Raw genomic sequence first — 27,444 nt, 5'->3', positions numbered from 1 at the left:
GCCTGGAAGTCTAATGCTGGCTTTGGGAAGTCATGTGCCCTCTATCTGGGCTATCTATTATAAACATAATTATATAATATATGTGTGTGTGTGTGTGTTATTATTGTTATGTAGAGAGATTATATAAAACTATTATAATGGTGGGAGGAGTGGGGTGAGGAGGGAGGGGGACATATGGGGACCTCATATTTTTTGCATGTAACATAAAAAAAATAAAGACAAAAATATATATATCAAAAAAAAAAAAAAGACTTGGATTCCTTGAAAAAAAAAAAAAAAACTATTATATATATAAAATAGGAAGGGGCCAGTAATTGCCAAGGTACCTCCTTTCTCTATTTTTACCTGACATTTTTAAAGATCCGAGGCCTGTCAATTCCTCATCAACCCCAAAACACCAAGACCAGAGAGGTCTACCTAGAGCTGAGTGCTGCCTAAGCCATGGTTCCTCACTGCCCATAGGTAAAGTTCAAACTTCCCGGCCTCCCCTCCAATCTCATCTCCCCTGCATTCTCCTTGTACCCCAAGTAGCCTACCCTTGGCCCTGACTCTAAGCCTCTGCATAAGCTATTCCACTGCCAGAAATGACCTTCCTCTTCCTCGCTCCCTGTCCACTCCCTGCTCAAGTCCCCTCTTCCTCTATGGACTTTCCTGCCTATTCCCAAGACCACTCCTCAGTGCTGCGCCTCCCTAAGCCTTCGTCTCACACTTGGAGGCAGCACCACCATTTGCTTAAATTATTCTTGGTGTCTGATGACAGTCTTGTGTGCCTTCCTGAACTGTCAGGATGTACCCCAGTTCCCTCTGACTATTTCTGTGCCTCTGAGCTCCAGTTAGCCTTTGGCTCCTTTGGCACAGTTGCAGATCACATCGGTAAGAGTGGGGCCTGCCCCAGTAAATTCACGATTGAAGAGCTGCCATCCCTGCTCCCTCTCCCTTGACCCCCGCTAAGCATGGGCCTGTCCTTTGGCACCGCTGGGTTTGCTGGCTTTCATCCTGCCCTTCGCAAGGTCTTGAAAGACTCACATTCTGACAATGGAAACAGGACACGCAGTCTGGAACAGAAGCACAAGTGCCCAGGGGGTGTGGGCTTCTCAAGTCACTGCCCCACTGAGCTCTCTCACTGCGCCTGCTTCAAGGAGGACCAAAGAACTTGAGGAGCTTATGGGATTACTGGAAGCACAGTCCTCACCCACACTCTCAAGCAGGGAGCAGAATTTGCACAGCGCAAATAGGAGTCAGTCATCCCTGTGCAAGTGGTATTTAAAACCAGCAGCATTGGGCAAGATTCCCCGAGAAAAGTGGAAAAAAGCAATGCTGGGGAGAAAAGCAACAGATCAAAGATCCAAAACCCCTGGGAATGTGGACATTACAAGGGCAGGCAGAGACGGTGTAGCCCTCAGAGGAGTCTCAGCCAGATAGCAAGAGGAAGAAAACCAGGAGACAGTGATGACTAAAGACAACTCCTTCAAGGAGTTTGGTTGAGAAGGGAAGAGAAGAAGGAATGTAGCATTTCAAGAGGGATGTTAGCTTAGGATTGTTCCTGCATGCCATATCCTGAGGAGAGAGAACCTGTGGTGTAGGCAGAATAAGCCTCCCCCCGCCAAAGTTATCTACTTCCTAATTCCTGGAACCTATGAATGTTACCTTACATGGAAAAAGGAACTTTGAAGATGTGATTAAGTTAAGGATCTTGAGATGGGGAGAGTATCCTGGATTTTCCAGGTGGGTTCAATGTAACCACAAGTCCTTCTAAGTGAAAAGAAAGGTAGGAGGGTCAGAGTCAGAGAAGGAGATGTGATGACAAAAGCAAGGCTGGAGTGATGCAACATGAGGACTCAACCCCCCACTGCTGACTGAAGACGGAAGGGGGCCATGAGCCAAGGAATGCGGGGAGCCTCTAGAGCCTGAAAAGCGAGGAAACCGATTCTCCCCTAGAGCTGAGAGCAGGTTAGTGCAGTCTGGATGCAGATGTCAGCTCTTAAATCACTAGACTCCACTGCCGTCCTAGGCCTGAGCAACAGGGGCAGCTTTAATCAGGAAGACAGTTGCCTCCAACCTCGGAGGCACATCTAGTGGAGGAGGCAAGGAAAAACAAGCAGAGTGGTTACAAACACATGTAGTCTGGAGTCGGTATGCCTGGGTCCAAAACCCAATTCCATAGCTTGTGCCTCAGTTTCCTCATCTCTTTGTGCTTCAGTGCCCTCATCTGGAAATGAGAATGAGAATACCTGCTCATAAGATTATTGTGAGACAATCTATATAAAGAACTTAGGTCAGCACCTGGCCTGCCATTATAAGTGTTAGCAGTTACAGACAGGTAGGAAGGTTTGGAGCTCTCAAAAAAAGAAAGGAAGTGAGACCAAGAAAAACGATCAGAATGTAGCACTCAGGACCCAGCTGGGGCATTGTAGCTATTATTATGATTGCTGCTGATCACTTCCATCTGTTCAGCACTCTGAACAAAACCTCTTTTATATTCCATATCGCACTGCATTGTAGTTATTTGCAGATCTGTTCCCTTACTAAACAGGGCAGTTCCTCACACAGAAACATTGGTTGGCTGGATGGAAGGAAGCATAGTAGAGAGGACTAGTTAACCCCCAACATCCATTTTCCCTTTCTTCCTTAGTAAAAGAACCCCACAAGTTTTAGCTAGGTGCACGGCCACATGGAATAAAGATTATTCTACCACTCTCCCTTGCAGATGGGTGTAGCCATGTGGCTAAGTGATAGCCAATAAGATATAAGCAGAAGTGATATGTGAAGCCTTCAGGAAGAGTCCTTAAAAGGAGGGGGCATGCCCTTCTTGGTCCCTTCCTCCTCTCTGCTGACTGGAATATAAGACAGGATGGCTGGACCTCAAGCAACTTGAGATGGATGCCAAGTTCTAAGGGTGGTGGAGCAACAAAATAGAAGGAGCCTCGGTCCTGTCACTGTGAACATCTACCGGACTGCTCCCTCTGGACTTCTTCCGAGTAAGAGAAAAATTTTTGTCATGTTAAATCACTGTTGTTTGGGGTTTTTTGGTAACTCATAGCCAAACCTCATCCTAACAACAACAGACGAATTTTCAGAGAAGTGAAGTTCAGGGTTTATGACCCTATTTAGCTCTAAATGTAGCAGTATTTGTTGTGGTCTTCACCAAAAGCCATAAGCACAGGATGCAAACTGGCTTCAGCTGTGAATTATCGCTAATTCAGAATAATACCAGTCACAATTTCTCTCAAGGCCCTTGAACAGGGCTGAGAAAACCTCCCTGCTTCAAGTTCTTCAGGGTGACAAGGATCACATTCCTGATGATTCTGGGAGTTGTTATTATGGTTATTTCAGGGAGATGTTCTACTGTGATTTCTAGGGGAGAACACTAAAACCTTGGGGAAGAAACTGGATTATCCCAAGAGGCACAAGGTCCAAGGAACACTCAACATCCAGATGTCGTCAAGAGGTTTTACCAGGAGGATGTGGCGGCAGGCGGCAGGGGTGGGAGGAGAAGTGGGCAGTGATGTTTCAGGGAGGCACAGGCACTGTACCAGTTTCTGCAGAAACCCCCTCTCTGAGAACACACCTAAGAGCTTGAACATACAACCAAGCAGAGGTCCACCCCGCCTGGGAGTTGTGACAGTGGTGCTGAGGACAGACTGGGGAGATTTAGGAGAAGGCATGAAGGGCAAGAACTGTCCTTGGCGTTGAGTACTCAGGAATGGAGGCAGTGTCCACACCCAGGGCTTGTGGTCAGCCAGCTCCTCAAGGCTTTTGCAGGACTGTTCTTGACCTTCGTGAGGATGGAAGCTTCCTTTCCAGGACTCGCTCTGTTCTTTGAGCACATGCCTTTCCAAAGGTCCCAAAACTGGAAATGACCAGGCTGCAGGATTGGGGATAGGGCTGAAGGCCAGGCCTTCCTATGCAGAGTTCTTTGGGTTGCACTGAAGGGGAACAAGTGGGTATGGGTAGGTTTGTCAAAGAAAATACAGGACTCCCTGTTAAATTTGAATTTCAGATAACCAGTTTCATGGCATATGTTTCAAATACTGCATGGGACATATACTTAAAAAGTATTTACTGTTTATCTGACAATCAAATTTAGCTGAGCATCCTGGTGTTTTGTTTTGCTTTGCTAAACCTGGCAATAGATCTCTTAGTGGGAGGGATCTAGTGGTGGAAGATACAGGTGAATCCCCATGATTAGAGAACTGGAGACAAAAATAACATGGTTTTTATGACCTGGAAGGGTAGCAGGAGCAGTCTTCTAGTTTTCAACAAGGGCATTTGATGTACTTTTAAAAATCATGGCCCAGAATATACTGGGTCTAAGAAGACAGATGAGGTAGGACACCTTGAGACAAGGCTGTAACTGTTTCTTAAACATGCTCCCTTCTACCACAGGGCCTTAGCACTGCTGTTCCTTCTGCCTGGAGCACTCATCTCTCTTTTTCACCTAGTTAATTTCTGTTCCTCTTTCAGATCTCTGCCCAAGTGTCTCTTCCTCAGGGAAGTCATGCCTGACCCGCTGAGTCAAAGCCCCCTATTACACATTCTTGTGGTGCACATGCATGCCTCTCCTCTATAGCACCTGTTACAGCTGTGATTCTACGTCATTTATGAGACTCTTAGATTAACATGGCAGTGAGCTTCACAAGGTCAGGGACTGTGTCTGGTTCTACTCACCATTGTATCCTCAATGCCTGGTATAGTACTGGACAAATAATAGGGATCCAATAAATACCTGTGGACAAATGAATCTTGGGTGGGGGTTGACTGGAGATGGAGCTGATGGGGCACCACCCCCACCCCTGTATATTCTAGGCCAAGTCACCACTGATGATAAACAACTGGAAGGACCCACAGGCAGCTCCCAGGCCTAAGGGGCAGGAAGTCCAAATCCTCACCTAACAGGTGGCAGGGAATACCTTGAAAGACAGGAAAGGAGAGACTTTTCCTTCCCAGCAGTTTTTTAATAGTTTTTTTTTTTCTTTTTGTATTAAATATACTGTCTACTTTATTTCTTTTTATTTTTTTAAATTTTTTAGGAGGCACTGGGGATTGAACCCAGGACCTCATACATGGGAAGCAGGTACTTAACCAACTGAGCTACATCCGCTCCCCACCAGCAATTTTTAAAACAAAAGAAGAGAGAAAGGCAGACAATGGGACCATCGAGACAAGAGTATAGGCAACAGAGTCCAGGAAAATGGGGCAACAATGCGTGGGGGACTAGTCCTGGACATTTGCCTAGAAAGGCTGCTGGCGATCGTGGCTCACTTTTATGTACCAGTTGGGGCATGGTGTGTGGTGAGTCAGACTTAAAGTGCCAGGGACATAAGGGATAGAAAGGATGGTACAGGTGCATACCTAAGGATGCCTTCAGCAGACAAGCAAGGGAGCCTGGCCAAAGAGATGTGCCAGGTTTCCCTTCTCCCCACCTGTCAGTCCCTCTGAATTCCCGGTGTGATAACTTGTCCCAGGCAATTTGGCTCTTTAGACATATATTGAATAGCATCTCCCCACCACCCCACCCCACCGAGACTTCACCAAGCACTTACGCAAGAGCAAGGAAGGTCATGTCCTCTGCCCATTCCTGCCCTCCCCTGACTTTCACTCCAAAATGCTTTTCACATCGGTCCCCTCCTCTCTGAATCTGTTACTATTAGCCTAGTCCAGACAACTGACCCATCTAATGGACTTAACCAAAAACCCTAAAAACACAGAAATGCTGCATAAAATCAAGGCAAAAGGTGTTTTTACTACAATGCCACGCTTGAAAGCAGGAAAGCGAAGTCTTCGGTACCAAACAAAAAAACGAAATGCAAAGCCCGAGTGGTGAGAAGGACCCCACACCAAATGAGCCACAGGAGTACAGCATCAGATTTATGCTAGACACTAGGTGGGAAGGCTGAAGAAGGATGAGGGGACAGACCCAAGCCTCTGCATTCCAGGAGCTGGGAAGCCACCCCTGCAGAAAGCCAGCAGCTGAGAAAGGCCATTTTGTTTATAAACTTGGACTTGAAAAACTCATACCACTGATTCAGGAATGTGGATGCTGAGGAATTAGAATATCCAGGCTGCTTTGTGTGGGGGTGCAGGGTTCAAATGAGTACTACCAGTGAAATGTAGAAACCTCAAGCTGACATATTAACTTTAAAATTGGCCCCAAGCTCTAGCAGTCCTTCGGCATGAAGGAAATTGAACCCAAGAAGGAGTGGGCAGTAAAAAGCAATAGTAAACACATAAATTGTTAAAACATGTTTGTAAATCTGAAATATGAAGCCATAAATGATACAGCAACACTGATTAAGCAGAGTTCTTTTTTAAAGCGGTTGAACCACAATACTAGTTAAATATAACACGGAAGATGGGAGAAGGGAGTTTAGAAGAAAATTAGAGTGTTCCAAGGTCCTTGTTTTGTTCCTGAGAAGAGCAGAAGTACTGATTAATTCTAGACATTATGAGAAAAATATGAAATTAAGTGTATTTGTTTAAAAATTCCTCCTGTTCTCCTTCCCACTGCTTATAATGGAGACATGAAGACAAGTTTGAAGTGAAGTTCTTAATATAAGCTAATACACAAAGGGTGGAGGGGCAGAAATTTGGAAGGAGTCTGGAGAACAAACTTTTATCTTGTTAAGACACTGTTGGGGGCTTGTTACTCACAGCCAAATCAATCCAAACTGATAATGGGATCAAGCTAGGTATAACCCAGGAATAAAAGAATGGTCAACATGGAAAACCTATTTGTATAATTCTCCACAGGTCAAAGGAGAAAATCTATGATCATCTAAGTAGATTCTGCAAAAGCATTCAATAAAATTTCACTTTCATTTCCTGTTTGGAAAAAAAAAAACCCTCTCAGCCAGTTGTGAACAGAAGGAAATTTCCTTAACCTGATAAATGGTGTCCATCAAAATCTGCTGCAAACATGAAACTTATGAGCAGGACTTGAGAAGCATATCCATTGAAGTCAGGGATGGGATAAACATGCTACTACTCAACAGTGAACTGGAAGTCCCATTAAATGCATTATTACGAGAAAAATTAAAAGGCTATAGATTAAAAAAGAATTATCATCATTTGCAGAAAATATAACTGACTATATAGAAAACCTACCATGAGCATCAGATAAACTCTAAGAATCAGTAAGAGGGAGTGGCAAGGTTGCTGAATACAAAATAAATATACAAAAGTTAATAGTAGCTCCTGATTACAAACAATAATAGGAAAATAAAGATCCCCTTCATAATATCCATTACTAATCCAAAGCACCATCACACTCTTCTGGACAATGAAAAATCCTCCTTATGTGCCTCCTCATTTCAACTCTTCTCTCACATTCATTCTCTACTCAACAGCTAGTGATCTATTGTAAGCATAAGTTAGATCATATCACACTCCTTCTACCACCTTTCAATGGCTACTGTTACTTACTAATGAATCCCAATTCTTTATCATTCCCATGATTTGGATGCCCTGGCCCCTGCCTCATCTCCTGTACACTCCCTCACCACTGGCCACACCAGCCACACAAACCTTCTTTCAGCTCCTGATGTATGTTCAAACTCTTTCCTGCCCCAGGGCCTTCACATATGCTATTAACTCTTCCGGCAACAGCCCGCCCACTCCTGCCCTCCCCAGTCATCACCTGAGTGTTCCCAGTTATCCTCCAAACCTCAGCTTAAATGTCACCTGTTTAATCTCTTAGTTCTTTTTTCTTCTTTCATATTCCCACATTATGTGTAATAAGATTCTATGGCATATTACAACATAACATGCAATTATATTTTACTTATGAATTATTTATTGATTGCCTCAATTTCCCTCTAGACCACAAGCTTTATGAGGGCAAGACTCATGTCAGTGATGAATCCCCAAGCATTTAACACAGTGCACAGGTGCTGACATTTTGTAGATGTCTGGTAAGCATTTGCTGAATAGACGCTTAATAAGTATTTGTCATCAATGAATGAATTACAGAGTTTGCTGATTCAGCAGGAGACTCAGCTAGACTGCCTGCTGTACTTCCCCCAGAATTTGGGCTTCTCAGGAAAAATAGGGGAACTCCCAGTGATCTGTCTGGATAAGGGACCAAGAATCCTTCTGAAGAAGCAAATGGGGACAGCTGGGTTTGATTTATGGTCTGCAAGATAGCACTAGAGTTGGGGGCAGGATTCTAAATGAAGAGCTCCATCCATCCATGGTTCCTACCCTGTCCCTCAAGAATTCAAGTCATGGACTTGTGGAGTGACTTTGTCATAAAGTGCCACTTTGCTGTGCTCTGTGTGGACCATCAGGAGTTTGAAGGGACAGCCACTTCAGGAGTGATAGGGCACAAGGGCAGTTTTTTGGCATCCCTGAGGGAAGCATTTACAGCATCAGGAGCAGATGGAGCCATGGGGAGCCAGAGGAGTGATAAACAATGGTGAATCCCACAGGAATCCCAAGACTTGATCAGGCACGCACACAAGACACCCCCAGGGGTTTCCAGAAATAACTGGGGAAACTTTAGGGGTAGTCTGGAGGTCTCACAATAACAACTGAGAACAGTTGCAAGGCACAGCTTCTGTGGCTTTACTTTTATTCCTCCAGTGGGTATGGCCTGGGAAACACAGATACTTTGAAACCCCTCCAGCCAGTCCCACGCAGGTCCACACCTTGGGCCACTGGCCTGGTGGCATTGCAGCTGGGAGAGCAGAGGGACCACTGTGGCACTGTCGCATGGTCATTAGAAAAACTATCTTCCAACAGGAACCCAACTCTTCCAAGTACTCCCTCTAGAGCTTGCAGCACTAATTTTTTAGTTGGAAATGAAGGAAGCAATGTTTCTGAAGCCACCTAATGCCAGAACAGTGGCTGTTGTAATTCTACTATCTCTGCTATGCCACAGACTTGGGCATATAATAGGTACCCTTTCTGGTTAAATGCTGTGTGAGCCAAGTGAGAAGGCATGTTCTAACTTCCAAGGGGCCCTGAGAGGCAATCTTGGTGTTTGTTTCTTTTTGAGCTCACATACTTGTACGCCCGGGATGTAACAAGGGGCCGGCAGAATCCCGTAAAGGACACTTGTTGGAGGCCTGCTCAGCACCTCCATGTTAGCAACACTCTGTACATCTTCCATCTGCCTCTGGGCACCTCGGGCGGGCATGGGTACAAGGAAGACGCTAGATTTGATGACCTTCCCTGTGACACCTCTGTGGATAACTTCTGTGGCTGCTCTGACTTCCAGGAAGAGTGAGCAGAGAGGGCGGCACACACCCACTCACCCCTTCTTCCCCAAAGAGGCCTGAGAGGCCCCAACGCTGACCTACCTCTTATCGTCTTCCACCTGGACGCCTATGGAGTGGAACTCTCTTCGACTTCGGTTCTCTGTGTCCGAGTCTGAGATGGTCTCCACCTGGTGGCAAGGTGGGGGTATCAGTGGCTGGAGGCGACCAAGGGAAGCTTCTGCCCTGTAAGCCCTTCCCAGGGAAAAGGGCCAGCGATGGCTGAGCCAAAGCCAGCTGGCATATCCTACAAGGACAATCTGCCCGGGTAAGATGAGACACCCAGCAGATCGGAGGCATCAGGGTGGCAGCCACTGGGCACAGCTCTGCACTCGCCAGTAGAAGCAACGGTGCCAGGAAGAGGGACAAGGGAATGGGCTGGGACTGGGTGGAGAGGCCTGGTCAGGACTAGACAAGGGGTCTACCTGCCTTTCAGAGCAAGCCAAGGAGAAACTGTACGTATCCAGAAGGTCCCCTGATCACCCTCAACCCATCCCCAACCGGTCAGGGACGGGGCCTTCGTTGGCGCCCCGCCCCCCGTACCTGCACCCCAATGGACGGCCGCCACTTTCGCTGCCGCGCCAGACTCCGCAGCTCCTCCCTGCCAGGGATGGTCTTGATGATGAGTGTGGGGGGCTTGGGGCTGGCCCGAGGCGGGACCGGCGCCAACTCCAGGGTGCGCGCGCCCATGGCGGGGCCGTCCAGCCCGTCGGCGGAGCTGCAGCGCCGGGCGGGGCCCTCCGCCGCGGTGAAGCTCTCGTGGGCGGAGTCGGTGCTGCTCTGGGCGGTGATGGAGATGCGGGGCGGGGCCTGGCTTCCCGGTGGGATGGGGGGCGGCGCCTTTCTGAAGTTGAAGGCTGTACCCAGGGGAACGCAGAGACGCAGCGGTTGAGAAACACGTTCCCGCAGCGGTCTGCGGCGGACCACCCCACACACCCACCAGGCTCCAAAGGACTCAGCAGCCTCACATACTCCACGTGCTGCCACGTACAGAGCCAAGGATCGTTCTCCCCACCATCAGGCCCAGAGAGGCAAGCGATCTGCCCAGTGTCACACAGCTCAGTTGGGCGGGGTTGGACCAGAACCAGAATCCAGGGTGCTCTCCATCCTAGGGCCACGGCCAGGGGTAGAAAGGGGGGTACTCACAGGAGCCGGGCCTCCCTGAGACAGAGGCAGGGGCAGCAAGGAGGGGCAGGCAGTCGTCGTCTTGAGAGCAGCCGGCCTGGATGGCCCGGAGGTAGCTGTGGCTCCTCATGCGGAAACAGCCGGGCAGGTCCAGGGCGTCCACGGCCTGGGACTCGAGCTCCCCAAACACGGACCCGCACACGGCCTCCAGCTGCTGGTTCAGCTCGTCGCTGAGCTGGGAGAAGGGGGCCGGGAGGACAGTTACTGGGGTGCTGGGGTGGATTCGGGGGTGGAGGGTGGGGCTCTGCGCAGCTTCGCCTTAGAAACATATGTCGATCTGCAGAGGCTGTACCTCTTCTGCATTTGGACTAAAAGAAACCCAGCTCTCTGCAAAGAAAGATGGGGGCATCTCAGCCCTGTGCCGCTTCCCGGGCCTGCCTTGACGTCATCTTTACTCTAAGTAGCCCACCCTACCTGACCATCTCCCAGATGCCTGGCTGTGGCCCAGGCCCCAGACCACCCTATCTTCCTCTCCCCACCTACTCCCAGTCCCTTGGGATGAGGGGCCTGACTTCCATTCTCTGTCAGATATGGGGGTGGGAGACTGCAGGGGAGGCCAGTTTTATTTAATTATTTATAATCCCCTACATTACAAAATTGATTGAAAGCAACCTATAGAGATACATACCATGTGGCAGGACAGAAATGAATGGGTAAGTGCTGGAGCAAAAATCATTAACCTGCGCGTGTTCAAACCTTCCCCTACCCCTGCCCGCTGAGGAGGGTTCTGGCTTGGCCCACGGCTCCCATCCCTGTGCTCGCCCACTGAGGAAAACTCAGCCTTTGTCAGGTGAGGTTTTTGTTTTTGATATTTTGTGGTGCAGAATCCATGGTGTTAAAATTAAAGTAAGAAAGAAGAACAAAAATTTTGTTCATAGAACTGTGTCTTACAACATCACACTAAGACTAAATCTACGACAGAGGCTGCAACTTCATTCGCATTACATGAGAAAAAACAAAGGGAGAAAAAGAAGGTGGTAAACTCTACATCCAGAAACACAGGTGACAAAGTCCTGTACATTGCTCAAAATGCACATCTGACCCTGAGCTCCAAAGCAGCCAAGCAGCGAGGAATATAGCATGATGGTTGCCTCTACAGGTTACTTAAAGTTTTCAGGCCTCCAGTTTACTTGCCAGTCAAACAGGAGTGATCACGGTACCAACACCATAGGGCTCCCAAGAGGTATCCAAGAGTGACATGTGAGGCACTGGGGTGCAATTTACTGGCGCACGGTGAGTCTTGGTCAATAGCATATGAAGATCTCAGGGCCTGCCTTGTAAACACAGGCCAGGTGCTTAGGAGAACCACAGCTATTTCTGTCACTGAGAAACTCCCCCTGTGGATGATTATGTAGAGGCCACTGGATGACATCATGGACCAGGTCCTCAGTACCAGTAGCATCTCCACAATGAATATGATAGCAAGTGTCTCATGGCTGCATCTTGTGACAGCCCCCAGGAAAGTCACAGCATCATATTCACGTGCACACAGAAGCCCACGGGATTGGCCTGATCCATGTGTAAAATACAGCTTAATGTTTCCATAACTCAGCCTTTGAAGTATGATGTGATTTCACTAGCTCCCACCTCTGATAAAGGAGGAATTTACATTCCATTTGACTGGGGGGAAAATTGAGACTCAGGGAAGGTAACTGAATTATCCAAGGATGCTCAGCTGGTAAGCAGTAAAACCGAAATTAAATGCCAGGTCTTCTAGCTCCCAAGCCAGGCTGATTGAGCATCAGAATCTTTGAGGGAGCTTGTTAGACCTACATGAAGTCAAGATCCACCCCTAGGATCTGAACCCACGGCTCTCCAACCATTCTCTTCTCTTTGCTTTGGCTGCTTGGAAGCTCAGAGCCAAATTTATTGGAGATTCAGACTTAGTGGTTCCAAAATATGGGCCCAGTAATTCAAAAGAAGGAATGCCAGGAAGCGGATGTGGCTCAAGTGATTGAGCTCCTGCCTACCACATGGGAGGACCCGGTTCCGTTCCCAATGCCTCCTGGAGAAGATAAGCAAAACAGCAACCTGGCACAATGGGCAGTCACAGTGAGGTGACACAAGGAGACACAAAGAGGAAAGACAATGAGAGACACAACAGAGCAGGGGGCTGAGGTGGCTCAAATGATTGAGCACCTCTCTTCCACATAGGAGGTCCCAGATTCAGTTCCCAGTGCTTCCAAAAGTGATGAGCAGTCACAGAGAGCACAGAGTGAATGGACACAGAGAGCAGACACCCAGCTCAAAACTTGGCTGGGGGAGATAAATCAATAAAATGAAATCTTAAAAAAAAAAAAAAAAGACAAAGAAGGAATGCTGGTACTTCTTTCTGCTGCTTTTTCTAAAGGAATTTCATTATAAGAGTACAGAAAACACAAGCCACAAAAAAATCTATCCATGCTTGGCTGTCATAAGCTACAGTCCTGCAGTTACTATGGTTTCACCATAACTCCTTGTGAGTCTTCCTATGTCTGGACCCCGAGGCACCAGAGGCCAGCAGTTCTCTGGCTGTTTCCTGCAGCTTAGGAGCTGATCCAATTCCTGCTACTTCTGGGCCAGACTCAGGATACTCCCCAACAAGAACAAATCTAGCCTAGAGGGTCCCTCCTGGAGTACAGGGAAGCTGATCTAACCCCGATAGAGAACATTCTGGTCTCGAGTCTGAATACCAGGGATGGAAGAAATCTCACTCTGCAGCATATCCCCATAACCCCCAACCTCTTCTGTGTGTAAAGCACAAGGCATGAAATCTGGCATATAGTAAATGCTCAATAAATGTTAGCTTCTATAATAGTAGTATAATAGTATAAAGAGGTTCTTAAATCACAGTGATAATACTGCCCAAAATGCAAAGGCCTCTCTTCTCTTTCCCAGGGGTTCGGAAGCTCTTGGACTCCCATCCATAAGCTATACGCATAACCTACTCTGTCCAAGGCAGACAGAGGGAGGGTGTGCAACTCCCCAGTGCCACGCAACTCTCCGAGGCCACATACCTCCCATCTTGCCTGGCCAAAGGGAACTTCAACGTTCCAGCAAGGGAATCAGGACCCAAGAGAAATCCAGATTCACAGAGACTCTCAGAGGGCTATTGCACGCAAGTTGATCTTTACTGTATTATGATTATAAAATCATAACATTGAGGGTGAATTCTATTATCACCCATCACCTTCTGCTATACTCCCCCCAAGTCCTTCTAGTGGGAGGGTACAAGTCAAAGAACTCTCTTGGGGAATGAGAATCAGAACTCAGAATCAGAAGCCATTTCCAAGGATATAGGATATTTAGAAGAAAATACTTTGTTTGGGTCTAATCGAAAATTGTCCATGCTAGAGTTGATGGGTACAACTGGGGACCAGGCAAAATCCTGCATACTTTACATACGTTATTTAGTTTAGATAGCCCTTTGAAATACCTCCCATTTCAAAACACTGGATAAAATAAAACAAATGTTGTTTTAAATGCATAGCTGAGCTCACAAGAAAGTGAGATAAGTCCCCAAGAGACAAAAGCAAAGAGGAGACTGAAAATCAGAATATTAACAGTGTGAGCCAATGATGCAAACAGCCCAGTGGAGGTGGGAGGTGGAAGCGGGGGTTGCTGGTCTCAGTAACCAAAAGGCTTGAGTTTTAACACCCACTCAGGTGCAGGAGTAAGGCTTTGGGCCCACATGAAGCAGGGAATTAGAAACGAAAATCTGCATAAAGCTGGTAAAGGGGAAACCTTTGATGAAAAAGTAGAGTGGAAAAAAAAAAAATCAATCACCAGCACAGGCTGATGACAAGGAAGCTAGTTTGTAGCATATGTATAGGTTAGAGGGAAGGCAAATCTCCTAAAAATTTGTAATCACAAGCTGGCCCTCATGTAGGCACACGATTCAATTTATACCACCTGCATGGGCCAGACCCCCATAATTAAAAACTAACATAAAATATTCTCAGACCAGGGATGCCCGAGGTGCCTAACAGAAGCAATTGCAAAATATTTCCTGAGGGACCCACACCTAACCCAGGCTGCTCAGGATTCTCACAGGTAAAACTCCACTAAAGATGAGCTAATATGGTCTATATGATAAATAAATGGCCCCTAATAATTTTCACCTCCTCGCATTCACATCCTGTGTAATCCCCTCTTCTTGAATGTGGGCTGGGCTTATTGGCTCATTTGTAACAAATAGAATATAGCAAATTCAATGGGTTGTCACTTGTGAGATTAGGTTGCAAAAAAAAACCCAAAACTGTGACTTCCATCTTGGACACCCCTCTCTCACTATCTCTCTTAGAGCCCTCACTTGAAAGGAAGCAAACTGCTATATTGTGAGGAGCCCTATGGTGAATCCCAAGTGTCAAGGAACTGATGTTTCTGGCCAGCAGCCAGCAAGGGTCTGAGGTCTGCCAACAGTCATGTGAGAAAGCCTGGAAGCATATCTTCCCCCAGTCAAGGATTAAACTGACTTCAATTGTCACAATAAATACCTTGATTGTAACTTCATGAGACACCTGAGCCAAGTGGCACCCAGCTATGTTGCACTCAGCTTCCTGACCCACAGAAACTGTGAGTTAACAAATGTTTGTTGTTTTAAGATGCTACATTTTGAGGTAATTTATTATGTAGCTATAGACAACTAGTGCAGACTCTGCCATAAGTAAGAACAACTTTTACTGAGTTAAACCATTGCAAATTCAGGGTTTATCTGTTACAGCAGTGGTATTATCTTAGCTAAAACATAAAATAGTTTTTAAACTATGTTTAAAATTTCTAAGACTTAATAGATAAAACTGAAAACATAAGAAGAAATTTAAAACTTTGAAAAAAAAAGATTGGAAATATTTGAAAAGGAACCAACCAAATTTCTAGAAATGGAAATAAAAGTCAATAAAATTAAAAACACAATGAGTTAAGTAGCATGTGAGATGAAGCTTAAGAGAAAATTAATGAACTAGAAAATAGATTTGAGAAAATTACCAGAAGGCAGCATAGAGAGGCAAAGAGATGAAGAATATGGAAGAGCAGTTAAAATGCATGGAGGAAAGAATGTGAAGGTCCCACATACAACTACTAGGAGTTCTAGAAGGAAAGATTAGATGAAATGTGGAAGAGGGAATATCTGAAGAGATAAGCATAGTAGCTGAAAATTTTCCAGACTTATGACTACTGGCATGTCAGAGAGAGGAGGAGACTAAATCTTATCCCTCAAGATAACTAGAAAGCTGGAAAAAAGCTGTCAAAAACAACCATTTCATTGCTCTGAAAGTTGACCAGAAGCATAAAATAAAAAAATTTTAAAAACATTTATTCATGAAAATTACTGAACTTTAGGTAAGAATAGCAGAGTCTATGATGTCCTTACCTGGAACTGCTCCATTCCCAACCATCCCAGCTCTATCAGTGCAAAAGTTCAACCAGGGTGGGACGAACTATGAAACTCAGCTGCTTTGGAATATTGTCAGTTACAGTGTCAAGAACAGGGAGCCATCATTTCTGTTAGCCTGAGGTTGTAGTACTATTTGGGTCAAGGAACAGACAGGCAGATTTAATGGTGATCTCCAGGAGATAAGACAGCCATAGGGGTTTGATAAACTCTCCATATGTTCCATGTTGACTACATGCTGTGTGCATGAACATCAGAGACCAGAGAAACCCTGAGCCACCCACACCCTGGCTAATGAAGCCTGTGTGCACATGCAGAGGAGACAAGAGAGCCTGACAAAAAGTAAAAGCCAGGGCAGGTTTGAAAACACCTGAAATTTGTACTCCCAGTCCACACATAGAACCAAAAGCAAATGCCTCAAGGATTTTAAGCATAGCCTCTAACCAGTCTTCGGCTGAACACTAAATTATGCAGTCACAGGGGTGACCCCTAGGAAGGCAGGTTTTTAAAAAAACACATATACACAAGAAAATAAAACTAAGCAGAAACATTAGAGGCTGCATGTTGTGAGGGAGACAGACTTCACAGATTTAATCCTGGCAAGTTGCTAAACCAACCAACAAACAAAGCAACACCAACAATCTTCAGGAGTGAAGAGTCAGAATTCAAGTTGCTATAATATATTACCCAAAATGTTCAGTACTCAGCAAAAAAGTTACAAGACATGCAAATAAACAAGACAGGATGAATATCTCCAAATGTTAGCTTTATCAGACAAAGACTAAAAAGCATCTATTATAAATATATTCAAACTAAAGGAAACTGTGTTAAAAGATGTAAAGGAAAGCGTAACAGTGACTTTGTGAATAGAAAAGCTCAATAAAGAGATAGAAATTATAAATAAAGAACCAAATGGAAATTCTGGAGTTGGAAAGCACATTAAATAAAATGAAAAATCCACCAGAGAGGCTCAGAAGAATAAATTATCAGTAACACTTGAAGATATCAACAGAAATTATCCAACATGAAGAATGGGGAGAAAAATACGGCACGATGGGAAAGTTTTGGTAATGGATAGTTGTGATAGCACAACATGGTGAATGTAATTAATAGCACTGATTATATATCTAAATGTGTTTAAAAGGGGGAAATTAGTTTGTATATATGTTACTAGAATAAAAATATTTTTAAAAATCCATTGAACTGCATAACACAGTGAACCCTAAATTAAATCATGAAATATAGATAATAGCACAATTGTAAAAATGTGCTTTCAGGGGGGCAGATGTGGCTCCAGCAGTTAGATGCCAGCCTCCCACATGGGTGGTCCCAGATTTGGTTCCTGGTGCCTCCTAAAGAAGACAAACAATGAGCAGACAACAAGCAGACATTAAGCAAAAACAATAGAGCAAAAACAATGAGCAGACAATGAGCAAAAACAAAGAGCAGACAATGAGCAAAAACAAATGAGCAGGGAGGGAGCAGATGTGGCTCAGGCAGTTGAGTGTCCATCCCCCACATGGAAGATCCTGGGTTTGGTTACCAGTGCCTCTTAAAGAAAAAACAAAACAGACAATAAGCAAAAACAACAAACAAATAACAAGTGCAAAGAATGAGCAAAAACAACGAGCAAACAGACAAGGGAGCTATCTCAGGAGGGGAAAAATGTACTTTCATCAATTGTAACCAACTTACCACACCAATGCAAGGCATTAACAACAGGGTAGTATATGGGAACCCTGTATTTTATGCATGATTTTTCTGTAAACCTAAAACTTCTCTTAGAAAAATGAACAGAGTCTCAGAGACCTATAGGACATCAAGCAAACCAACATACATGTAATGGGAGTCCCAGAAGAAGTATGGACAGAAAGTGGCAGAAAAAAAACATTTGAAGAAATAATGGCCAAAAACTTTCCAAATTCGATGAAAAACATTAATCTACAGAATAGAGAAGCTCAATGAACCCAAAATAGGTAACAGAAAGTAATTCTTACCCAGATACTTTATAGTCAAAATGTTCCAAGACAAAGAAAAACTCTCAAAATCAGCAAGGGAAAACTAATTTATCCCATAAAGGAACAACAATATGATTAATGGCTGGCTTCTCATCAGAAATAATGTAGGCCAGAAGGCAGTGAAATGGCATATTCAAAGCGCTAACAGAAGAAACTGTCAATCAAGAATTCTACATCCACAGCATGAACATAGGGAAGCAAAAGAAAACAAGGAAATATGCAACCATGAAGCAAAAGCTTAGTCTAAGAGATCAGAGAATTAAAGAAAAGGATAGATCAAAACCTAAAAAGAAAGAAATGAAAGATTCCACAACACTCAAGGAAAGAAAGGTGCCCTGATACCCTCCTGCTTATTTTTCTGATATAATACACACCTGGGCTCTCCTTACCACATACTGGTTGATAACTTTATCAACTCTTCTACTGAAGTCAAACTAGATTTAGTGTAATGATGTACTGTTTATATGCCGAGTATATCCCTTTTATAACTGACTGTGTCATTGCTGAAATTGAGAAATTGAGACAGAAGTATTGAGTGGCTCTAGGGATCACCAAGGATCCAAGAGTTGAATGATTACCACATTCACACAGAGGAACCTGTGTAGATGAATAAAATATGCATGATGTTAGTGTAAAAGAAAAAAAGAAAAAAAAAGATGAAAAGAAAAAACAGGAATAGGAAGCATTCGGAGAGGGGATTAAACTTTTAGAACATTTGAGAAAGACCTGGAAGAAGTAAGGAAGTAATACATGGATGGGTAAGAGAGATCCACACAGAAATCCAGCAATTGCAAAAGCCCTCAGGTTGGAACAGACCTGGTTTGTCTGAGGAGCAGCAAGAAGGCCAGTGTGGCTGGAGTGGGTGAGGGAGGAAAAAGTGTTAGGAGAGGAACTCAGAGAGGTAGCTGGTGCCAAATCATGCAGGGCCTTGTAGATCATGGTAAAGTCCTTGATTTACTCTGAGTAAGGTGAGGGATCTGAACAGAAGAGTACGGTGACTATAATTATACTTTTAGGTGAGCACTCTGGCTGTGTGGTAGGTGGAATTTTGTACTCCAACAAACACATGTTCTTAATCTTCATTCCTGTGGGTGTAAATCCACAGAAATGTGGACCTCTGGAAGATGTTATTTTTAGTTAAGGTGTGGCCCAAGTGAATGAGGATGGGTCTTAATTTGGATTACTGGAGGCCTTATAAAGAGAATCCAGAGGTCACAGAAACCAGAAAGGAGAGGACATTGCAATGGGAAAGCCAAGGAAAGGAACCCCAAGGATTGCCAGCAGCCAGCACCAGAACATCAGGTTTTGGGAAGAAAACAAGATTTACCAATATCTTCATTTTGGACTTCTAGCCTCAAAACATGATCCAATAAATTCTCATCGTCTAAACCACCCCCTTGTGTGGTATTTGTGATAGTAACTCTGGCAAATTAAGACAGGCTATCTTGGCGGCGGACTTGGCCCAGTGGTTAGAGCGTCCGTCTACCACATGGGATGTCCGCGGTTCAAACCCTGGGCCTCCTTGACCCATGTGGAGCTGGCTCATGCACAGTGCTGATGCGCGCAAGGAGTGCCCTGCCAAGCAGGGGTGTCCCCCACATAGGGGAGCCCCACACACAAGGAGTGCGCCCCGTAAGGAGAGCCACCCAGTGCGAAAGAAAGCACAGCCTGCCTAAGAATGGCACCGCCCACATGGAGAGCTGATACAAGATGACGCAATGAAAAAGAAACACAGATTCCCATGCCACTGATGACAACAGAAGTGGACAAAGACAACGCAGCAAATAGACACAGAAGAACAGACAACCGGTGGGGGGCAGGAAGGGGAGAGAAATAAATAAATAAATCTTTAAAAAAAAAAAAGACAGGCTATCTTGAGACAGAATGAAGTGGAGCAAGGGCAAAAGCTGGAGACCAACTAGAAGGTAGGGCGACCATCCAGACAAAAGACAGTAGTGACTTGGACCTCAGTGGTGGCAGTGGAGGTGGTGAGGAGTGGCTGGATTCGGGACATGTTGTGAAGATAGAACCAACAGGATTTGCTGGAGAACTAGATGTGGGATGTAAGAGGGAAAGAGGAGTCAAGACTGACTTCAAGCTTTTTGACTTGAGTTTCTGGAAAGATAAACTCGCCGTTCTCTGAAATGGAGAAGACAGTGGGTGGAGCAGAGTTTTTAAATTTTTAGGGGGCAGGTATCAGCAGTTTAGTTTTGGACAACTTAAGTTTGAGATATCTATTAGACATCCAAGTGAGCTGGATATACACGCCTGGTGTTTATGGGAAAGTCTGGGCTGAAGATATACATTTGGGAGTCATCAGACTGTAGATAGCATTGGAAGCCATGAAACTGGATGAAATCACCTAAGGAGGCAATATAGAGAGAAGTCCAAGGCCTGAGCCCTGGAGAACGCCAATGTTTAGAGCTAGGGGAGTTAAGGAACCACCAGTGATGGAGACTGAGAATGATCAGCCAGGGAGAGAAGATGACAGAATCTAGAGGATGTGGTGTCCTAGAACCCAAGTGAGTAAAGTGCTTCAGGAAGGAGAGCATCATCAGCTATGTTAGATGTTGCTGCTAGCCAAGTAAAATGAGGACTGAGTATTAACTAGTGGGTTCAGCAGCAAAGGCCGGTCTGATGTGGAAAAAAAAAAGAGCTGAACCAATAAGATTCCCCGATTCAGGAAATATAACAAAAGAATTCCCAGAGACTGCAGCTAGCGAACAATAGGCACCAGTGTGGACAGTCGTTTGCATTGCTTTTTTGCATTGCCTTTTTTCTCCTCAGCAAACAGTAAAAATAGCTAACCTTTACTAAGTGCTGGCTATGTGCCAAGAACACCATTATGATGCCTATTTTTAAATAGGAAAAGTGGGGCTCCAAAAGTGAAGTAACTTGTCCCAGGTCACTCAGCTGGTAAGTAGCTGATGTGGAATTCAAACCCATCTCTCACATTCAATTACTAAATTGCATTTGCCTCAGTTTAATTAAGAGGAAAAGGGTCTTATCTCTATACTTAAATAAGGAGCCCATCTTTATAAAATAACAGGCACCTTGCATTTCCATACATTTTCTCACTGAACCCTCACAAAACTCCTGTGAGATAAATATCACCACCATTGTGCTTTCAGAGATGAGAAAAATAGAAGTGATATCAGGTAAGGTGTCTTGCTGGTGGAGATGGTGGGGCAGAATTCAAGTCTAGATCAGTCAGATTCTGGGACTTCAGCTTTGCTAACCCTTGTCTGTACAGATCAATCCCACCTTTTGCATGGGGGTGGGCTGGGAGCAATAAGGCCAAAACAGGGCTGGGGAACTGGCGTTGCCCTTCTAAGCTCATCCCTTTGAGGATGCTTGTTAGGTTTAAGGATGAGATTCTCTGAGATTTCCAGTCCCAGGAATCCTAAGACAGCTTTCCCAGCTTCCCAGGAACCAGACCTGAGCTTTCTCTAAGGGCAGACCCCTGGAATGTTATGGCCTGGGCCGAGCATGGGACTGCATCCCACTTCCACCCTTTCTTTTGGGTATCCTGGGCCTCTCCCTACCTGTCCAGTGGTGAGGGAACGGGTGTAGCCAGGGATGGAGCTCCGAGGGTGGATCCGGGGTGGGACACAGCAGCTGGGAAAGGTTGAGATTCCAGAGTCAGAACCGAGCTCAGCTTGGAGGTGGGGGAGGGGAAATAATAGCCCTGGGGCCCCTGAACAGATTCTACCGCCCAGAAGTCCCCAGGAATAGATCCCCCCAGGGGCCTCCTGGTAAAGAGACCACCCAAAGAGGAACTCAGAAAGGGACTACTACCTGAGACCCTCCCCGACCTTGACTTGGGGCAGAGTGAGAGGTCCCAGTGGAACCCTAAGCCAGGTGAGGCCCCCACTGATACCCACTCCACACACATCTACTGCAGGAACCCAGGACCAGCTTCCCAGGCCCCACCACACCCCCCACCCTGGCCCCAGCCCTCTCTGTTCTTACTTGATCCGGGCCTGGTCCACGCTGGAGGAGCGGCGGGAGGTGAAGCGCCGGGCAACTGCCTTGGGAGATGTCTTGGGGCTGCCGTCTGAGTCTCCGCTCTCCTCATCCCCCATGGCTTTGATGTAGCTGCCACTCCGCATCCTGCGGCAGGGGATCTCCCCATCCTTGCCTCCAGTCGGGTAACCCCCCCAGTCATCTTGTGGCACCTGCAGGGACAGGGGTCTCTGTCTCTCCAGCTCTCTCCTCCTAAATCCAGAGACCAGGATCCTCTTTCCCTACAGCCAGCAGGGCATTTTATGCCCTGGCTTGAGCAGGTCACACCCCAAAGCAGGCAGAGACAGAGCAGGAGGTGAAGTCTCAGCCACCACCTTCCCTTACCTCCACTTCCTCCATGGACCTTTTGTCACTCAACTGAGGGGGCGAGCATGCCAGGTGCTAAGAGGTCAAAGATCAGAGCCACAGTGGCCTGTGTCGATGCAATCCCCAGCAATGAAGCATCACCTGACCTCATTCACATTTTGCCCCTCCTTCTCCTTCATCCTCTCAACCTGCTTACATTCCAAATCCTCCAACTCTCCCCCTCCCTTCTGCCAGGAGGCACAGAGGGTTTAAGCAGGGGAGTGACATCAGATTTGTGTTCCAGTACTAGCACTCAACAGTCCAAGCAGAGGATGGATTGCAGAGGAGCAAGAGCAGGGCAAGGGCTCAAGTGGTGGCAGGGAGAGCAATTAGGAGGCCAATGCTGTTATCTAGGCAAGAGATGATGAGGCCTAAATTAAGGCAATGACAATGAGGGGGAAGTGGAGGAGATGGAAATGAGAGATGTTCAGGAGCATCAGTGAGCCTGATTAGACATGGGGGCTGCGGGGGTGGGGAGGAATCAAGGGTGATTGGGAAGTTTCTGGCTGAGGACCTGGGGGATGGTGCTGATGCTCTCTGAGCCATAGAATCCCAGAGAAACCAATTTGGAGAGGAGGTGATGGGTTCAGGGTTGAGCGTCTCATGTTTGGCATAGAACTGCTACGCAGATGGCTGGATGTTTGGTTCTGGAGCTCAGTGAGGAGACTGGCACTGGAGGCAGAGAAGGAGGAGTCATGGATGGCCACTGAATCCCTAGGACTGAATGAGATGGCCCAGGGAGAAGTAGAAAAAAGGTGGGGAGGGATCCACTGACATTTCAAGAGGGACTGCCAAAGAAAGGAAGAGGAGTCTGTGAAGTCACCTGAGAAGGAGTGGGCAGAAGGGTAGGAGGGAAGTCAGGAGAATGCCATTCATAGAAACGGGAGACATTTCAAGAATAAAGGAGTCAATAATGTCAAATGCCACAGTGCATTCAGAGGTTAAGAACCTGGGCTTGGGAGTTAGACAAATTCATATTCAAATTCTGGCCCCATCATTTGCTAGCTAGGTAAATTTGAGCAAAACTGATTAGTCTCTAACCCCATTTCCTTGTTAATTAATTGGTAATGATAACTACACGTACATCAAAGGGTTGGTGGGAGAGAGAAATGCACCAATACAGAGTGTCCTTAGAATAGTTAAGTGGTCAACAAATGTTTATTATTATTATTGTTAGCATTGGTAGCTCTCAAGAGGCCCTTGGTGACCACTGCCAGGGCATTTCAGAGAGGGGGTGTGGAAATCAGATGACGGTGAGGGGGAGAAAGAAGGGAAGTAGAGTCTATGCTCTAAGAAGTTGGCATGAAGGGAAGACAGGAGATGGCAGGGGTCATGGGGTTTTAGAATGGGGGAGACTTGGGCATGCTTTCAGGATGAGGAAGAGAGCCACTAAAGATAAAGACAGTCTGTAGACATGGATGGAGGGGGACCTCAGGAGATGGACTCAAGAACTCTGTCTTTTCCTCTGAGCCAGAAGGGAAAGGGATGAGGGTGGCTGGGATCTAGATGAGGCTCCAGGCGTGCTGACAGTAGGCCGAGGGTGTCCACAATGGCTGGGCTACACTGCAAAGAATGAGGTAAAAGCAAAGGTTTGGGGAAGAGGGCTGAGAATGGTGGCAAAGATTCAGTACACCTGTGGATGGCGCTAGGTGGGGTCAGAATTCAGGTGTGAGAACAAAGGACCACTCACTGTCAGGTTCCTTTACAGATGCTCATTCCATCCCTGGATCCCCATTCTCACAATGATCTCTGTTCCGTCACCTAGCCCTGATCTCCTCCGCACTCCCATCCCAACCCCCATGTGACCTTTTCTTTCCAACAAGTATATTCTGTGAAGGAACCTACAGTGAGGGGCAGGACTCAGAAAACAGAAGCACAGAGAAAGAGGAACAGGGCTCCACGAAGGACCATGGGCTCAGGGTGCAAATGGGGATTCTGCAAGAGGGTTGAGGGCTGGGTTGCAGTGAGAGAAACAGGGTCTCATCACAAGGGTTGGGAATCCAACAAGGAGGCCAAGTTTTATGGGACCAGCCCCCTCTCCCTGCTTTAGTGCCAGGGGAGCAGGAGGCTGTCTAGAAGGTTCCTGCAGTCCTGCAGTCCTCCCCGATATGGGCCCAGATCTCCCAATCCTAAAATGTGCTGGATGGATCATTCTTCCTCCCCATACTCTACAGAGAGGAGCCATGGCCAGCAGATGGGACAGCTGGGGCATGCTCTGCCACACTGCAGGGTTCCCACGCCATAGCCACTGCAGAGCTCCCTGCTCCTCCGCAGGACACTGTGAGGTGCATGTTAAAAAGGGAGCCCCCAGGGAGGTCAGGGCTGCCCTGGAGAAGCAGCAGGGAGCAACAGAGTGGCAGCAAGACTCCAGGGATGGAAAGGGCTCAGTTATGGGGATGGAGGATTGGGTGGCCATCCCCTGACCCTTTCAGATGGACCCTTCATCCCAGCCAGAGAATGACAACCCAAGGCCAACCCAGATGGCCTGAATCCCAGAAGTCTCCAACCTGCCTTCGATCTGCCACCCCCTTCCACTTTCACTGTGGCCTTATTTGTTCCCTTAGGCTTTCATGAGTTTCTCCAGGAGAGCCCTAACAGGCCAACAACTTACCAACAAGGCCAGTGATACCCAAAAGATAGCAACAGGAACTTGCAGTCTTAATTCTCCACAGCTTTGAGCATGTGGTCTTCTCTTCCTGGGACACCCTAAATCCACTACTGCATTGAGTGACTCCAACTCCTCCACTGAGATTCAGCTCAGGGGACAGTGCTTCTAGAAACCATTCCTAGCTGCCCCCACCCTTGGCCTCCTTTACCCCAGGTGGGTGATGTGCCTCTCTGTGCTCCCACAGTGCCCAGGGAATCTCTCCTATAGCAGCCTCATGCTGTATTATTTACTTGTCTACCCCCCTCCCCCCAAACACCTCACAAGCAGCATCTTTTTTTTCATCTTTGCATCCATAGCACCCAGGAAAGGCTCACTGAGTGAATGAATGTGGATTAACTTTGTGGAATGTGGGTTTTGGTGATAACTCTAAGTCTGCTGGACCTCCAGAAGTTGTGCTGACTTTTTCTACTAAAACTATGGGAGGACACAAGAAAACGTGTGTGAGCATGAGTGACCTGAGGTAGAGAGGAAAAAGGCTGATGGTGAGAAGCCCTGATGCCCCCCTCAGTAAGAAGATGGAGAGGGAAAAGTGTGGGAAGGTGAGTTGTGATGAAACCTCCACAAGAAGGGTTTAGAGCTCTTATCTCACCTGCAGACATAATTGAGGCAGTGGAACAGGATAGAGACAGCATTCCATCCTCCCCAAGAGCTCTACCCAGGCATTATACCTGGGGATTAGGCTTCAGGGTACCCCCAAACCTAGGAAGACTCCATAGGAAAGAGTCCCCAGATCTCCTCTACAGCTCATGGACTGTCCCAACACAGGTACTCCAGGATGACCAATCCCAGGAGAGTCACCTTCTGGAAATAACTGACCTTCATATTCAAACAACATCTGGACCTCCCAGATTTGAACAGAAAGAGCTCTGGAGAAGACGTTGGGGTTGAAGAATAGCTTTTTAACTGCCAATCTCCAATCTCAAGGGAAGCCACAGCCAGGGATCCCACATTGTCCCTCAACCTCATTCTTGCTCCATCCCCAGAAGAAAGACAAGCACAGACTTGCCAAAATAGCAAGTCAAAGGAAATCTTCCCAGCACTGACATAAACAACAGCAGACTAGAAGGCTCCTTCATTGCACAAATGAGGAAACTGAGGTTCTAAAAGAGGAAGAGTGTTGCTCAGGGTGACACAGTAAAACAGCGCACAGCCTCCCTGCATCCACGGCCTCCCTCACTGAGACAGTGGGGCCTCACCCAGCCCTACCCATTGCTCCCTAGGTGACAATGCCGGTGAGGGCCAAGGACCCTGTTTCCCCATCCCCACCAAAGCCTCACCTGCAGATAGTGATAAGTCCTGGCTTTGGCCTTGGCCTCTGGACCCAGGAGCCCCTTGCCTGGCCCAGCCCCTGGGTATCCATCCCGGCCCTGGCTGACCATCATGGTATGCCAGGCACTTCGCTTGACTGATTGTCCATCCAGTGACATGGACATGCCAGTGCAGGCAAGACAGCGGCCTTCCGACCCGCCTGAGCGCCCCTTGAAGCTCAAGTCCCGGTAGGACCCATCGGGAGCCTCCAGGCAGAAGGGACCACCAGGCTCCCCAGGGGGCCGCCCGCTCGCTAGGAAGCCGCTGTCACTGTCCAGGTTGTCATCGGAGCTCCACCAACCCGCAGACTTGGCCTGGTGCCGCCCATCCCCCTTGCGGTCCTTGCTCTTGCTCCTCTTGCCGTGCCGGGACTGGTGGTGGTGGTGGTGGTGGTGGTGGTGATGGTGGTGGTGGGAGGTGTGGGGGCCTCCGGAGCCCGGGCCAGGGTAGCTGTCTCCCCCAGAGCCACCTCTTCCCTCCGCCTTGGGCCCATTATAGTCCCGCTTCCCTGGGGCCTCCAAAGAGTGGGACTTGGCGAAAAGCTTTTGCACTGAGTGAACCAGGTGCCGGATGCGGCTGGGGCTCTCGCTCCGGGGCTCTGGGGCAGTACCAGACACTGGCCCTGGCCCAGGCCCAGCCCCTGCCGGGCCTCGCTGGTACGGGAGGGTGTGGAAGCCATCTTGTTGAACTGGCAACTGCTTTTCAAACTGGTCCAGGAGGGTGGGAGGCAGGCGCGGGGCACCCTTGCCCTGTGGGTGGCCCACGCAGTCTTCACAGGTGTCAAAGGGGCCCTGGCCAGGGTACATCCTGGGGAAGGTGCTGCTACCGCCCCCAACCCCGGGCCCCCCTGGGCCTCCCTCAGGGCCTCCTGATGGCCCCTCACTAAGGCTCAGGGGCCCTTCAGGAGAAAGGTGACCCAGGCCGGCTCTCGGGGCACAGAAGCGGGGCTCAGTGGAGAAGGCCTCCCCGGAGCCCAGCAGGTACGGGGCCCTGGCAGCGGGGCCCACATCCATATGCTGCTGGTCAGCAAAGCGGGCTGGGCGGGGATGGCTGCCTCGGTCGCCATGGTAACCCCTCATGGCCTCAGCAAAGGCTCTTCATACTGTTGGGGGCCAGGCCCCAGGAACCTCCTGGGAAAATGGAGAGAAAAGAGATTTGGATTGAGCAACTGGTCACTTCACCTAGAACCGTCTTCTATTAGGTAAGCTTGTATTCCTTTAGGTAATGCATGTCGATTTATTGCAATGAGTTGTACCACCTTTCCAAAAT

At 47.3% G+C, this 27,444-nt stretch overlaps 1 protein-coding gene across 3 annotated transcripts in view; it reads right to left on the bottom strand.

Annotated features, from left to right (window-relative positions):
• Window positions 1-27,444, bottom strand: part of DLGAP3 (DLG associated protein 3) — a 55,079-nt gene that overhangs the window by 5,563 nt on the left and 22,072 nt on the right. For all 3 annotated transcript variants that reach the window (XM_058303933.1, XM_058303931.2, XM_058303932.1), the window contains exons 3-8: window positions 26,145-27,305; window positions 21,801-22,006; window positions 21,374-21,446; window positions 10,401-10,614; window positions 9,798-10,111; window positions 9,300-9,385 (exon numbers count right to left, since the gene is read on the bottom strand). In XM_058303933.1, coding sequence (XP_058159916.1) covers window positions 9,300-9,385; window positions 9,798-10,111; window positions 10,401-10,614; window positions 21,374-21,446; window positions 21,801-22,006; window positions 26,145-27,254 — 2,003 coding nt within the window. In that variant the 5' untranslated portion in view covers window positions 27,255-27,305. The remainder of the gene's footprint in view (window positions 1-9,299; window positions 9,386-9,797; window positions 10,112-10,400; window positions 10,615-21,373; window positions 21,447-21,800; window positions 22,007-26,144; window positions 27,306-27,444) is intronic.

Source organism: Dasypus novemcinctus, chromosome 9, assembly GCF_030445035.2.
Source record: "Dasypus novemcinctus isolate mDasNov1 chromosome 9, mDasNov1.1.hap2, whole genome shotgun sequence".
Classification (NCBI taxonomy): Eukaryota; Metazoa; Chordata; class Mammalia; order Cingulata; family Dasypodidae; genus Dasypus; species Dasypus novemcinctus.
The sequence above is the reverse complement of the archived record's forward strand: the minus strand, read 5'-3'. Positions and strand labels throughout refer to the sequence as shown.